The sequence below is a fragment of the Barbatula barbatula genome, assembly GCF_947034865.1.
Source record: "Barbatula barbatula genome assembly, chromosome: 19".
Classification (NCBI taxonomy): Eukaryota; Metazoa; Chordata; class Actinopteri; order Cypriniformes; family Nemacheilidae; genus Barbatula; species Barbatula barbatula.
In genome coordinates, this window is record NC_136782.1 from 17784486 (window position 1) to 17801133 (window position 16648).

A 16648-nucleotide genomic window follows, 5' to 3' on the forward strand; every position below is an offset into this window, starting at 1 on the left:
ATGTTAAGTCTACTGTTTGTTGCTCTCTGCTCTATCCTCTCTCTGCCGTGAAGCCTGTGGTTACGGAATGTTTCCGCTGGTTTGAAGCGGAGAGGCTGGGCAGAGCGAGTCGTTGGCAGGGTCTCCGCGGATGTGGAGAATGCGCCCGTGTGCCTTCGGTTTCCCGTTACGCGCGTCTCCTCGGAGGGGCAGTACTTGATGGGACACCGCTGGTTTCCCTACCTCATGTTTACCAGCTCTCTTCCTGCTTCTCACCGAGTATTTTATGTGCAAAGCTACTAGCAATATGAATTTGCAAATGAAAATGATGTCGATAAATGATGCCAATATATTTATATTGATTAAGTGACCGAGGAGTTTTTACGAGCGTAAGTGAATTAATACAATGTTTACCCTTCTCAGCATATTTTCTGTTTTGTTTGCCTTTCCCCGCTTGTAAAAAATATTTTTGTATTATTGAGAATTCGATTTATTCATTTAAAATTCGATTTGTGTCTGTTCGATTGAGTTAAAATTTTAAGTTACAGTGCAGTTAAATATATTTAGATCTAATAGTTCTTGATCCCTTAGTTTATTGGCCACTTTATTATAATCTTTCACGTGTTATACAAATTATTTACCCTATTCTTTCCCTTCCTCTTTCATATGCGGTGTGTTGATTTGAGGTTTGACGAGCGGCAGACAGGATGGAGCATTGATAAATATCCCTGTTGATCACTTGATTGATTACCTCGCGCAAAGGTCACGCGGGCGCGCGGTAATTTCCTTGTGCCCGCGGCTACCATTTCACTTTCAGTCTGGCTCGAGAGCCCCTTACTTTACAAATTATGTTTTTATCTTAACCCTTCCCTCCCCTTTTTACCATCATACAGAATCATGGCATCGACCTCTGCGTGCTTTCGATCTAACGACAGGAGAGAGCAAAGCATTAATTGGGTTGGTGTAATAATCACATAAGGTAAACTGCATCCTCACTTTTTGATGGCCAAGACAAACTAATAATTTAGCCACGTTTCCAAAAGGGTTCTGGCCTCAATTAATTTTCAATAATTACAGCCTACGGTGTCTTGACTGATGCCCACTCCGGTGCGCCAGCTATACGCCATCTCCGGCCGACGAGGTCAAAGTATTATAATAAAATATGTACTGTGTGCAGCGAACGGATGAAAACGCTGTCCGTTTAGACTAATGGGAAAGCAGGGTATAGCTCTGCAGATGGATGGTACAATTTCAATACAATGCTCTAAATAGACGAATGGATTACCCAATCATTATTTTTTCTATTTGTTTGTCATCAGATTATTTTATGGGTGCTTATTTTTACTCTCACAAGCTCCGATTGAATTGTTTCTTGCTGAGCAATTAAAGATAATTTTTCTGTAAAGATTATAAATATGGATGTCTTTGTAATAATGCAGAAAAAGATTTTCCTAAAACCCTTCCATATGACAATTTTACCAGAGCATTGCACTTTCCCTGGATTTAAAACAGCTGACTTTAAATTATAGATTGTCTTTGTATTTCTCGTAAATCAAACAAATAAATAATTGTCATCTCATGAACTGTTTTAATGGATCATTCAATTTGACATGAAAGCCTTTAACATATTTGCAGCGAGACGAAATATTTCCGTTAGTGTTATGACATATGATGTCTCTTCGAGGAGGTATTTTTGTGGTCGTATAAGTGTTTTTTTTTGCTTGAGAGCTGGTCATTTCGCATCTTAAAAATGTGGGGTTTGTTGTTTGCCCTGCACTGCTCATTTGTATGCAGAATGATGTCAGATTATTTGGACCCGTTTTAGAAATAGCTAATAATCAATACCCCAAGCGAGTGGAACGCGACCCTTTAAAAGGTTCATGGGCAAGGTCAAAATGATGTCACGCGCTTCTAATTAATGGGCAATTAAATTAATGACCCATGAGTTTCCCAAATTCTCACCCCTCTTTAAAACAAATAACAACATAAGGCAAAAGAAAATAAAAAAGATACTGTATCCAAAAGGCTACCTTCCTGGTTGTATGATCAATCTAGATCTAATTTATTTAATTTTGATGAGCACTATAACATATGAGACCCAAAGGCACAACAGTAAGTGTCACTGTTTGTTTTACATTAACAAAGAAAGTTCATAAATATTTGTGCAGTGGGGCAAAAACATAAACGTTATTAATCCTGGATAGTAGGCATCGGAAAATAATTAATTAATGTAGCTAATTAATTAATGAAGTAAAGTGGAAGTAGCTGTTTGAGTGCAGCTCAATTCGTGGAGAACTTCATAGATTAATAATTGTCAGTCTGTTGCTCAAAAAAATCATACGGGCTGCCCCCGGTGCCGACTGCCCACGGACTGAAGGAGGAGGGGAGAAGTGAAAGTTTTTCCCTTCTTTTTTGAATAATTTCAAAAATTCATAACGATAGTCAGATCTCAATTAAACAGGATAAAACGTTTAATGAAAACGTTTTACAATAGTCATTTAGCTGAACAGTGATTAATGCGTCTTCATTTAAAGCGCAAAGACGGGGCGCTTTGAACGCTCGGGACTGCTTCATTATAATTAATGTCTCCGGTTCCTCGTGGACCCGGAGGTCGCGAATGGCCCCGTCCCGCGCCCACTGATCTCTGAAGATCTGACACGAGAGGGATCTCGCTGGCTGTTGCAATCTGACAAGATCTGTAATACTTGGGTGATGAATCGCTCCAAACTTTTTTGGCGATGCTGGCAGCTCGGGGGTGTGCGCATGTGCGAAGGTGTCTAAACTGACAATGCTGGAGAGATAGTGTGTCTGGGATTGAGAATCACAGAGAAAAAGGACAGAGGAAAAAGAAAAAGGAGGAAAAGATTCGAGAAAAATTCCGGCAAAGCTACGCCAAACGACGGGTATCATGAGGTCCAAAGGCAGGGCAAGGAAACTGACCACGGGTAGGTGCAACATCTCCTTTTTTAGCCCTTTTCAAACTGCCATCTTGTACATGCTACGCTGCTTATAAAGTATACACATTTTGATATGAAACCGCTACGGACAGCACTACGAACATTCCGTGTCAGCTCGACGGTTTCAGCGAATTTGAGTTTGTAACAGTTAAAGACGAACTATACGCGAACCGTAGCACGCTCGTGGACTTTGTGAAGCGAGATTCGAAAGTGACAAAAGTTGCGCGTGCCTCAAAAACTTTAAGATTCGCGTGTTGTAATCGCGTTTTGCATTCAAGTACGGATCGCTATGGTGCTATAAGATAGTTCGACAAAACAACGCTGTCAGAACGAGGTTTTGAGGATGCGGTCACATCAATTTGCAGCCGCGACTTTGAAAAGACAGCTTCCCCATAGTCGACAACAGAAAGGCAAATACGGAGGCACGCTTTTAAATGGAAACAGGTAGCCTACAACTGGCGCACGGTTGGCATTTCAATGAATTGCATATATTCCAAATGAACAGAACTGTGTCAGAAATGCTTTTAAGTATATTTGATTTGTGTGCGTTAACGTCGTACCCTTTTTCTGCGTAATCGTCGACGCTGGTTGTGCAACAAGTGATCAAATCCCGTTATGAATTTGTGTTTCGGTACGTACAGCCCGGAGAAATGTTTTTGTTTGTAATGGCACTTAAAACGGTGGACTGTAATCTTAGCTTTTGATTACGGGTTGCCTTTGGCGCTTGTTTAAGTTGACGTTCAATGCGTGTGTGTTTTGCCACGCCGTAACACAAACGCAGAAACTGAACATCAAGTGGTAAGTGGGAAGTTGTTCCCCTCCTCGCTGGAATTATTCGGAACGAATGTATTTCGCTCAGGTCTGTGAATAATTCGGCCCCCTCTAGCGCAGTAGGCTGCTGACTCTCTGATTTGAGCAATTTTCCCTTCTGCTGTTTTCCAATAAACTCTCATTGTGGTCCGCGCTGCGGAGATCCATGCAAATATTCCACAGGCTTTACGTTCATTTCTCGCCGTGCGTGCAGCGCTTAAATTCTTGTTTTAAGCGCACACAGTAGGAAACCAATTATAAATACTATATATTAGGCACAGTTTAAAGAATAAATAGTAATACTTTTATTTATTTGTTGCGTTAACATGCAACAACGTTTTATCTAAAAGTGTTCGAAACTGTATATTTTTGTATTTGTTAAAAATTAATAGACAGTGGCATTTATTTAATAAAGTTCGTAAGAGGTTGGGTCGAAAACAAGGATCATTTTGCTTTTGAATTATTGTTTCCTTTCCTGTCGACAGCAGCATGATGGGCTAGACACTGCGCGCCCCGTCTGGACAAAAACAGGGGTCAGGCGGGTCTTATCCGTTCAATAAACTGCTTCTGGAGCCCTATGCCCTACCATTGTACAGTGAGAGATTTTTCTGCGCACAGCAGCAACTTGTCAAACACGCACTCACGTGCGCGTACCAGACCAATGCAATTGCAATTCTTTATTGTTATTTTGCACCAGGTGGGGTACACATCACAGTCCCATATTCGATTTTTTATGTCTCGCAACAAACTCATAACTTTTACTCGGGTATCGTTTAACTTTGATATTCATAGTACATAAATCATCACCAATAGCTCCACACTTACAGGCGCTTGGTTTTTCCTATTATATTTCAATCGCAGACCACTTGGAAGTCGTGTTACTTAATGCACTGACATCAATAGACATCAACCTGGAGTAGTAACAATATAAGCTGCTCAAATGTAATTTAAGTCGTGAATATTTAATAGGAATAACACACCTACTGGTAATTGTATAAATGAATAACTCTTATAGTTTTCAGCTGTTAGTGTAAATCAAAAGGGAGTCAACCGTCTGTTTTTTTCTGAGGAAATCTGTGGTAACTTTGTCCTTATATTCACAGTAGCAGAAACCTCTGCACCACATGAAGAAACTAATTTCACAGCAACAGACCACCGCGTCATAACAGGCTGGACGACAGATAAACAAATAAACACACGCATTTCTTATAATAAATTGGTTTGGTTAGAGGTCAGACTAAGGTTACAGACCTTCTCGCCCTCTCCTAGAGCGCTCGAGATTATTATTTACTATCTGAGAATAGCTGAATAATTGACAAGGATGCATTTAAAATTATTTATCCAAGATTTAAGAAAATGTCTAGATATTAAGTCAAAGGGGGAGAATGTTCTGGATGGCGAGAACCGCAACTCTCCCGCGGGACACTGTCCACTCTGGCCCCACGCCAGTCCCCGCACTGTGTCAACATTGAATATTTAAATTCCCAGACTCCTCATAACTGGACCGTCTGCCGGTAAAACGCGTTCAGTTCGAGTCTGAATGGCCACAGGCTCACGTTCCTCAAAAAAGAAAGAAGCCCTCTCCGTTCCGTGTGGCCTCTGCCGCTTGCTCACCACACAGCACCCCAGCCGCAAGCGCGCGTGCGAGGGCTGTAAAGGTAATAAAAGTCAGTCGTTTAGTAAGTGTGTGTGTGTGCACGACATGTTTTGTGGATTTGGCCAGCGGTGCCGGACATTTCACCTGCAGGTCCAACAGTCTTAAATTGTCTATAATATATATGCAGCGCCAACTGTCACATATCCCTCTGCATGAAGTTGCCTGTTTACGGCGAATGAGCTAAAATGACACCATATGAGCATACATAAAGATATTTACATATCAAGATTCACAATGCACAGTAAGTCGATACCAAACTAAAGAGTGTCCACATGGGCATTAAGAGCTTATAAGCGTAATTGCGTTGGCACGTTTAAATACCTTCATCATTAAATTATATATCATAATATGTTCAATACACACGTTGAATACTTTAATGAACTTAAAAATATTATAGACTGTAGATAATATTTTTTGTATGGTTTAATTATTAATAGGCCTATTATTATGATCAGTGCATCAAATGAGGATCAAATCACAAGTTGAAAGAGCTGCGTTTTTTCCCTTGCAAATCAAAATAGTTACTTCAGTAAATAGACTTTTATCTTTTATATAAGTGTATTTTTTACGCTCAGACATATTTTTTTTATGTAGCCTATGTCCTAGTATCTGATTATTCTTTTTGATGATAAATGCATTTGATAAGCAGCACATGTTTAGCAAGACTTTCGATTGTGTGTTTGGCTCTTATTCGCGTCTCCACAAGGTCCATCGGTTTCACGCCACGTCTTTTGTTTCGACTTTGATGCGACTCGCTTCACCGTGAAAATGTCCAAACAACGGAGAAACGGGTCAACTCAGCAAAAGGAAAAAAGACGGACTTCTACATTTAACAATGTGACATTCCGCGTGAGTGAAGCGCGTGAGAATAAGCTTTGCGTTTGCGCATTCTCTCCGCCTGTCAGCTGTGCGCGCGTTATATTCTGCATTGTGCAATGGGCCGTGCTGCTCCATCCCGCGTCCATTATCGCGCTTATTCAAAACGGGTTAAACGGATCGGACCGCTTATAGAAGCGAGAGTGAACCCCATGAATGGCCAGGAGATTGGGATGAGCATTGCGTTAGCAGGGCAAAGTTTATGGGTTCGAGTCCCAGACACATACGTGCTGATTGAAATACTGTCGTTTAAAAAGCATAAATGTAATGTACGTTGATTGTGTGAACCATGTCTGACCATAACACATTTTTTATGCTTGACCGTGAAAGAAAGACAGACACAATATCTTTATATCCGTCTGCACTCCACAGACTTAATCAACTATATTAATGTCTCCATTTTTTTCCACTTGAGCAAATATTTGCTTTTCTCCTTCCCCTGGCATGATTTACTACAAAGTTTTCGTGATGTTTCCCCGTGGAGACTCGACATAGAAATTCCTCCAGTCTCTTGGACTGCGTGCATGTCCAGTCCACAAAGATCACAGAGTGTGTGCTCAGCTAATTTCTGAAACACTTTAATTTTTGTTTTGGGGACACAGTCAGAGTGACAGATGAGTTAATTATGGGTAAAACAGTGGGCTGTAATAGGGTCACTCTGAAACAAGGGTGGTGTTCCCGGGCATTGAGTGTGTGCATCTGCGTGTGTGAGAGTGCAAGATTGAGAGAGTTGCGAGCCACTGTGGGTTTTGATCATGATTGATCGCGTGTTCTCAAAGGATTGATTGATTAGCCAGAAGCCGCTGGGTTTAGCCGAGAGGTCTGCTTATGTCCTGGGAAATTAACCTCTTATCTGTTTGTGTGCGATTTTATCTGGCAGAGAAGAGAATGGGATGAGATTATGAAAGCCAAGCGTGTGCTTGTGTATTTATTTATGATTCTTAAAATTGTGCGTGAGAGCGTCAGAAAGACTGTGGCGAAAAGCGGTTTCTGTGGTTATTTGTATATGTGAGAGAGGAAGGAGTTGGGTGTAAATGACAATAACACAGTTACCCTCATCCATCAACACCCCTATAATACTACATCTCTCTCTCTCTCTCTCTCTCTCTCTCTCTCTCTCTCTCTCTCTCTCTCTCTCTCTCTCTCTCTCTCTCTCTCTCTCTCTCTCTCTCTCTCTCTCTCTCTCTCTCTCTCTCTCTCTCTCTCTCTCTCTCTCTCTCTCTCTCTCTCTCTCTCTCTCTCTCTCTCTCTCTCTCTCTCTCCTCTCTCTCTCTCTCTCTCTCTCTTAATGACTCAACGAGTGTCTGCTTATACTGAGAGTGAATTGAAACGGCCAGGTCAACAGTTTATTTGTCTTCTGCTCTGATTGGTCAGGGGTCAGGTCGTAAGGATGTTTATTTGGAGATTTGATTGGTGTGACTGATGGTTATGTCATTTATGTCCACTGGGAATTATGGGGTTGTTGTTCTCTGGGTCCAGCCACGTTTATTCCCCAGCGACAGGCCTTGAATCAGTTTACTCACCCTCAGGCATGACTGAAGTCAGTGTGAATCAAACAGTGCGCAGACTTCAGGACACACGTAATAAGTCAGTGTCAAGCCAACACCCCCGAAACCATCAGATGTCACTGTTTGACTGGTCTTGACTTGACTCGTCTTTGGAGAAGCCTTTTCACAAGTTAGTTCTCACTCACAGCTCTAGAAGGATTATTTCAACATTGATGGAAACTAGATGTATTTATTTAGAATATAAATAAATGCGAAGTGGGTCCGACCCATGCATGTTATCACAGTGCCATTCTGGGTGACACCCTGGGCATTATTGTGTGTTTGCTAAGGTGTTTGCCGTGGTTGTTTATGCATTGCTGTTTGGTTGTTAGGGTATTCTGGGTGGTGCCTGTATGGTTATGTACTAGGTCAAGACGGTGGCCTACATCTGAGTCTCTGTGTACATTAGGTGTTTGTACAATAAGGAGATGCTGAAACTTATAAACCTAAACCTTTTCATACTCAAAACTGCATAACCACCGTGAACAAGTCAGACCATCAACATGCTGTAGTTCTGCAGGAAGAAGCAGGTAAATCATAATCAGATTCTGTTTGTGGTGCCTGGCGGCCCTCAAGGGTGTGTCCCCCCGAGTTAAATGTTTGTACAGAATTAATGTGTGTTTGTGTGTATAGGTGTGTGAAAGAGAGTCCGAATGAGAGCACGGGTCGAGACGTGCAGCCTGGGTGCCGACTGGACATAATGGGTATAGTGTGTGCGTGTTTGTGCGTTTGTGAAGCCTGGGAACCTTTCGGTAGTGTTTACCGCAGGGAAACCAGTACCAGCGCAGAACAATGAGTAAAATTCTCCCTGCCCTCAATCCTAAGGTCAAACCGTCTCTGATTAAGATATGAGCACATACACGGGCACACACAAACACACGCACACACAAAGGCTCACCAGTGTGCTGTCGACAGTCTGCCCAGGGCGTGTGCCAAGGTTGAGGTCATTATCTGCATAGTATGGTCCCAAAAACGAAGCATATTTTTGTACCGCGAGTATGCGTGTGTGTAAATTACACTTTTATTAATGGGTGTGCATGCTGTTGACTTTATTTGTCTGCTTGTTGGTTGAACGGGGACCTCCCATTCATCCATTGTCTGTGTGAATGCAAGTGTGTGTGTGTTTAGATGGAATCAGTATTCCTGAGAGTTACCTGCATTGTGTTTTTATATGCATGTGTCTGGGAGCTGTGGAGTGGTATGGAGTATGTTTGTCTCACAATTGTCCAGTTTTCCATGGATTAGGAGAGATCGCCTTTTGTGAAATGTTTTGTGATTGCTTTCTCCCACATGTTTAATACCATTCTGGAAGTAAGGAGATAGAACTACAGTGTATGGAAAGTAGACAAATAAACCGTGCGTGTAGAATATATACAGCTGCAGCTAAAATTTTGAGACCATTCCAAATTTTCATTTCAAATGTGCATTTTAAGATGTATTGTGGCTATTCCTGTCCAGTGTTTCTTGTATTTAAAAAGAATCAAACCTGTGTGACATAGTCATTCAACAGCAATGTGAAAGACTGACAGCATGACAAGACACATTAATTTTATGTAATAAAAATCCAGGTTATCACATGGAAAAAAATACTTATTTACTTTTCCTAAATTCATGTACATTTATGAAAGTTAGGAACAATAATTGTATTTGGAATTTGGCAAAAATATTGTTTGTGGGTCACAGAAGATCAAGGTAATTTGCCTGTAAACACCTTACCGACAACCAGCACATTTTAAAATCAGAAATGGTCTCTTAATTTTTTTCTGCAGCTATATATAGCCTAACAAGTTAACTTCGGGCCAGATGTGTGCATCTGAGGAAACCTTTCTCTCTCTGACAGGTCTGGCCCAAAGTTATCTTCATGTCTGTGTTTGGTTGTATTGCAATTTATTTTACGTTTAATATATATCAATATATTTATTTAAATGTATTTATTTATATATTGATATATTCTATATTTATAAAATCATAAATAATTTCTGCATGCATTGCAGTCATATATTGCAGTGTTTGTAGAATTCCAACAAAAGCAAACCTCAAGAGTGACAAAGTCACCCAACAGTAATATGAAAGACTTAAAGAAACTCATTAAAAATCAGGGATATTTCATATAACATATTGTTTTACCTTTTCTTAATACATAAAGAAACATTAGTTTTGTGTTGTTTAAAACTAAATATGAACTTGTTTTCTTTGCGATATTTAAGTAAAAAAAATGCTGAGCTACTTTTCTGTTGTTTTGACCGGTTTTCTCCAGTTCATTTTCTCCAAATATATGCAATTAAAACAATATTTATATTTAAAATTTGTCAGAAGTTCACAGAAACACACATTTTACCAAAACACATTCTTATCAGAAGAACTGAAAATACCTTTTCAAAGTTCTCTTTATTTTTTTCTGTGGCTATGTGTGGTAGGCCTATATGCCCATTGCCCACCCAGGATATTTGCTAGCCCACCCTTCTGGACCTGGCAAGAGCTGGGCATATTTGGAGGTCTACCAGAAGTTAACTTTGGGCCACATGACGTTTGTTTATGTTGTATATGTATATACATAATAATATTCTATAGTGTGTGTGTGTGTGTTAGAGAGAGAGTGTGTGCCTGTAGCAGTTGTGTTAGTAATTTTTGGCAGGGGTTGGCTCTCTCATAGCTTGTCTGGATCACAGCCATCAACCGGAATAAGTCAACAATTGCTTTGTGAGCAGGCCGATAACTGCCTCACTTCTCCAGAAAGTCCCAATCCTAATGTTCCAGCATAGTGTGATATCCATTGGGTGTGGGTATCTCTTTCTCTCTTTCTCTCTCGTTTGTGATGAACTCAAGTGAGAGAAGTGTAAGTCCATGTTGTGTTCGAGAAGGTCAGGGAACAGGAAAGACAAAGGGACGTTTAAACACACCTTTCATCTCAATTACGCGCACACATAAACACTCTCTTTGTGTCTCAGATACAGTTTTGACTTTCTAATGACTTTTCCCCTACATTTTAAAACAAGAGCGAATGTGAGTGAAGGAGAACACACAGTAATTTATTAATTCATATGAATGCCTTTGACGTTTTAGAGCGTAGAGAAAATATTTACTCTTCAGATAGACCACGGCCAATTCTTTGTAGCCTTTTTTTAATGCGGGCAGATAAGAGTTTCTGCCGTTATTGCACACTTGACTAAACAATGCTGGGGAAGTTCATCAGAGGACTGCTCCCATTAACCTGCGCTGATTTATAAATTCAATGACTTGATGGAATAAACATTGATTCCTCTCTTTTCCTGTCACCACTATTTCATTTGAACAAATCATTGTTTAACAGTCTCAGTTATTCAGTGCCGTGACTTAGCAGTTTCATTCAGCTGTGGTGCTCATATGACAAATACAGGTTCGAGTCTGGCTCACCTTTTTTCCTGACCCTATTTTTCTCTTATTTTCCTATTCCAGTGAAAAAAGTAATAGTTTGTTTAATCTTCACTATCCTCTAGATGCTAGCCAGTCCGCACCAGTGAGAACTTGCTTTAAAGCACTCTGATCTATAACCCCGCAGATCAGATTGAATGGTGTTAAAGGAACATTGTGTCCGAATGAGATCCTCTCCAACTCTTTGCCAGGTCATATCGGGTCGTATCGAGATTCCCAGCGTGTGTGTCAGAGAACGAGAGCAAAGGAAGGTAACTCTGATTAGTGAGACTCATGTTACCTACAAAGGGGAATTTGGACGTGCCGCATCGCAATCGGATCTTTTCCATTTCGACCCGGAGATGAGACGCGCGCATACTCGCGCCGACCGAGGAAGAGGCCGAACAATAGAGACAGTAGAGATTCCCTTCCTCTCCCAGCGGCATTCCAAAGATTCCCAGTGGCCGGAATCGGGTCCCAGCCCAGGAATCTGGCTCTTGCTCCGTGCTTTGATGAGCCCTGTTCCCAACACTTCCTGAGATTGTGACTCATCTACAAACAAACTGAAAACAACCTGGAGAGAGATGGATAAAGACACCAGGAGAGGGAGGGAGAGAAAAGGTGATGGAAAAAGAGAGAGAGATTTAGACTCGACCGCAGGATGTCCTGTTTTGATTAGTGTTAGCATCTCCGCTCCCCCTGAAGAAATATTATTCTAACAATTTCAGGAGCTCGGTCTTCACACTACTCGTCTTCCACAAACACACACACATGCTTCTCTGATGTTTCTTCTGTTAATTTGTGAACTGTGTGTGGCTGGATATGAACAGTGCTTTACTTTTTTTGTGTAGTAGTGTATGTGTGTGTGCACAAATGCGTTTGTCACACAGTCACTGTTTTACAGTAGTTCACTGTTCCCTGTAGCCTAGGCCCCACAGAGCAGATGTTTGACTCCTTAGGGCCCCCGCCTAGTTTCTCTCTGTCAGACAGACATCAAGTCAGTGGACCCTGCTATGTGCTGGGTCACTAGCAACGCTGTATAAATCCTAGATCGCCTTCGTGTGTGCGAGAGAATTTGCAAGGGTCTTTGGACCTTCGTGTTTAGCGGGTCATCAGAGAAGCTAATGAATTTTATCTCGGTGTCCATCTCTCATACAGTCACACACACATGCGCCCGCATCTCTAGAGATTCACATGTCTTTGCAGCTATCAAATCTCCCCTGCTCTGTTGGTGCCCTGCCCGGGCTGCGGTTTAAATTTAGCTCCCTGTCTGGTCCGGGCCTCCCGGGAGGGAGTAGGAGGAGTGGAGGACGGCTGGGAGAGTCGAGTTTGGGAAAATGAGGGAGACGTCTCATCTCATTCGTCAGTGAAAAGAGATACTACGCTGACATAAAGTAAAGTGTCCGCCAAGCACAACAGAGTGCGCACACACACAGTTTAGGGTTGAAGCCAGGAGACAAGCTGGCAGACTTTTTGCTCTCGTCTTGTCTTCAGCTGTATAGTGACTAATACATTAATGCATCAACAGTTCCTCATTTCAGTAATACGTAATAGTATTTAAAGTAGTATACACAACTTTTAATGCTTTATTGCGTTGCGGAACATAAAGTAAAGGCATAGTTTACACAATTTGTTTTGTCATAGTTCGTTCAACCTCTTGTCTTAATGCTTTTTCCAGGGTTACACAAAAGAAGGATTTGTGTCCATATAATGGAAGTCAATGGAGTCGAATGTTGTTTAGCCATCAACATTCTTCAAAATCTCTTCTTTTGAGTTCTGTAGAAGAAAGTCCTACATGCGTGGAATGACTTAAGGATGGGTGAATGATGAAAGAATATACGTTTTATGGGAAATTGGCTGTCATTTTTTAATATTTTCTATATGGTTTGGCCGTTCGTCCACACGCAAACGCAGTACCCAGTTACTGAAACCAAATGTTTTTTTTAAACTCCGGCCAGGGTGAAGCTTTTTAGATACTTCGGTTTCAGTGTTGTCGTGTAGACAGAGATTGGGCGTAAAATGGAATGTGTGCCGCTATCTCCTTTGACGTCAGATTCCAGGCTGCTGATTGGTCAATACAGCTTTATGGTTAGGCTCACCTGTTGGTTTGGCATGCTTTTGATAGCGCTTTATTGAATGTTTTTGCGTTTTCGTGTGGACGAGTTTTTTTATTTAAACGAAGAAGGAATAACTGCGTTTATAAAAATACCCTTGTACATGTGGACTAGGCCTAAGCTTCCCCGCGGGCAGCGCTGTACAAATTAATTTGTTTACTAAACTGATGGATCCGGCGAATGCAGAAACGTTATTTGGAAACCATAACGCACTCTTCAGCAGGCAGGTGATGGGAGGGCCTGTGAGTACAGACCAAGGGGTAATCTTTCGGTCTCTCTTGTGAAACCAACCCGGAGGTGACTAAAACCGCAATTCATCAACTGGCCGCTAGAGGCTGGCTCCAAAACAGAGCAGAATCTCATTGACCCCAATGTCAAAATGGCCAACTTTGCAGCACAAACATGTTTACAGCCTGGTAGAAAAAAATTATTTTGGTCTATATAGGTCTATAATTTTGCTCTTTATAACAACTGTTAGGGGGTGAATTTAGATTATCCGTTTAGATTATATTAAGCCTTAAAATTCCTCAAATTAGGTGCATGGCCACTTGAGTAACAAGTGGTTTCAGCAACCAGGCGACTCAGCTCCGACCGCATCCCGCCTTTTTGCCCATTTTCAATGATGTGGGAGTGACGTGCTCCTAAAATGGCGACGGCCGGCTCCGCCTACTTTAGGCTTCGTTTTTACTCTTCACAAACCTACGGGTGACGTCACGGACACTACGTCCATATTTTATACAGTCTATGGTACGGACCCAAACACAGAACTTACAGAGTATGGCTGTTTTGAGGCTGCACAGGTTGCAGCGACAGTAGAATCTTTCCATTTAAGAGTTGTACTACCTCTGTAGTTTTTCGACCTTAAAATAATGTCTCTAAAATTTTTTAATGTTACTTTAAGTATGTACAGCACTTACCACTTACCATGCATTGGCCAAACGTGGTAAAAGCAGTATTCATGAATTTTTCGTCACACCTGTCTGGTCCCATCAAGCAGCTGCAGGTGTGTTTGTATGTGTTTTTGTGTGTTTGGAGGGTTACCGTAGTTTGCCCATCAATCGCTGACAGCTGACAGTTTAATCTGAGCATTCAGCAGGTCATTACTGAGCATCGTGAGCAGCCAATCGCATCAGCGATCAATGACAGAAAGAGAGAAGTAAGAACCGCAGGGAGAGGGATCTGCTCGTTTTGTATGTGTATGTGTGTTTGGTGTTATGGATGTGAAGGTCAGCACTGGGCAGTTGACAAACAGGTTGTCAGGTGCACACAGATAGAAGTAGAGCACAGCTTCACACAACTATACACAGATTCACACACACACTTACTTAGGCCAGTAAAACTAGCCCCACATCTGCACACACATGCTCGTAAAACCTATCGCTCAAATTTGATTGAGAATGCTGCAGGAGAAATTAATACGACCGTCCGCATATAAATTCTCAATACCTGACTCTTATTGTGCGCATGTGTGTGTATGTGATTTTACACTATGCTTAAAATTTTTTGTTTTAGAAATGCTGTCCATCAAAATATGCTTCTTGGAAACCAGGTAACTGTGGCACCCATAGTTTCAGAATGTCCTGCCCACTTTGGAAATGACCCGTGGTAGTTAGGACCTTCCCATGTTTACATGACTCCCAAAAGACAGACAGAGTTGCATTAACTGAAGACATTCCGCACACTTTATGGACGATATCATGTTTCATATGCCAATGAATGTCACTCTGCCAGCGTTCCCTCAACATCAGCCGAATATAACCGGGGCCTGTTGATGGGCCTGACAAAAGTTTTGGCCGCTGCGTCGTTCAAGCATTCCATCCTGTGTCGTTGAGAGGGAAAGAGAGGGAATTGGACGGAGAGAAAGAATGACGTAAGATTTACAAAGATGGCATGGAAAAACATATCCAAGTCCAAAGTCAAATGAGAAATTATAATTTTGTAGTTTATAAATGAATGAAGCCTATTTGCATTGTGATATTTTCATAACTTTTAAGCACATTCACTTTCCCTTCAGCTTTTAATACGAAGCAAAATCATCTTATGGTTAGATGTGAACAGTCTTAAAGGAACACTTCACCCAAAAATGAAAATTCCGTCATCATTACTCACCAAAGCCAAGTTATTACAAATCTGTATAAATGTCTTTGTTCTGACAAACACAGACAAAGATACTTGAAGGAATGCTTGTAACCAAACAGGTCTTGGCCACTATTGACTACCATAGTTGGATACATTTCTTTGTAAATGTCTTCGTCCTATTGAACACAAAAGAAGATATTTTGAAGAATGTAGGGAAGCAAGCAGTTCCGGGGCACTTTTGGCTACCACTATGTTTGGTTATAAGCATTCTACCAAATATCTTTCTCTGTGTTCATAAAAAAAGACATTTATACAGATTTAGAACAACTCGAGGGTGAGTAAATGTGACAGAATTTTTATTCTTGGCTGAACTGTCCCTTTAACCCTTGAATGGTTGTCGGGTCTGTAAATTTGTACAGATGTATTTTATTCCCGGACATAATAAAAGATAAACTTGTTTTATTCACTCATATTACATTTTTCGTCTTAGTATTTTTACACATAAAGAATGTGATTTATCACAGATAAATGACAAGTATTTACCATATATGCTGTCTACACTGCTTGTAATTGTACGTAAAATCTGTGAATCGTGAGAACATGGTTGCCAGATCTGCGTGACGAAACTAGCCCAATGGCCCCTGCTATAACTAAATAAATATTTTACAAAGCCTGTTATGCATGAAAATAATGTCTTCTTCAAAATCATATGGTTTGTTTTCATAAATAACTTTATTTACAAAAACAGATTTACAAAATCCTTACCCTTCTAACCTGCAAGGCCTGGCAACCCTGAATTCGACTTTGGTATCACAATTAACAATAATAGGATTCATAAGATTAAACAGTAAAATGTCCAGTTTAAATAGAGGAATGAGCATTTGGGAAGAAATTGTGTAGAATGTCACAATGCAAAAGGTCTCGAGTTTTGTAAAGTATAATTTCCTTTTCTCCAGTTGCAATGTATAATTAATTTATATTTTTTGCCGTAAAAAATGATTTGCTGAGCCACTGTTAGTCTATTAAAGAAATTACTGTTTGTCCTTGATGAAGATGACATTTGCTGGGATTCCAAAGCCTTCATGTCGGTGACCTTTGATCTTTTCAGTTTGATGAACTGACTATGAACATCAGGGTTTCCACTGGATCTATCTTCTCTCTCAAGCCCTCCATATCACATTATCTCTTCATCTTGCACTCCCTCATCTTAACTGGTCTCACATTCATAAATCTGTTCTT

The 16648-nt window shown here is 40.9% G+C and overlaps 1 protein-coding gene across 3 annotated transcripts in view; it reads left to right on the top strand.

The window, feature by feature from the left end:
* The first annotated feature begins 2653 nt into the window (after window positions 1–2653).
* Window positions 2654–16648, top strand: part of mecom (MDS1 and EVI1 complex locus) — a 127196-nt gene continuing 113201 nt past the window's right edge. For all 3 annotated transcript variants that reach the window (XM_079480841.1, XM_079480843.1, XM_079480842.1), the window contains exon 1: window positions 2654–2924. In XM_079480841.1, coding sequence (XP_079336967.1) covers window positions 2888–2924 — 37 coding nt within the window. In that variant the 5' untranslated portion in view covers window positions 2654–2887. The remainder of the gene's footprint in view (window positions 2925–16648) is intronic.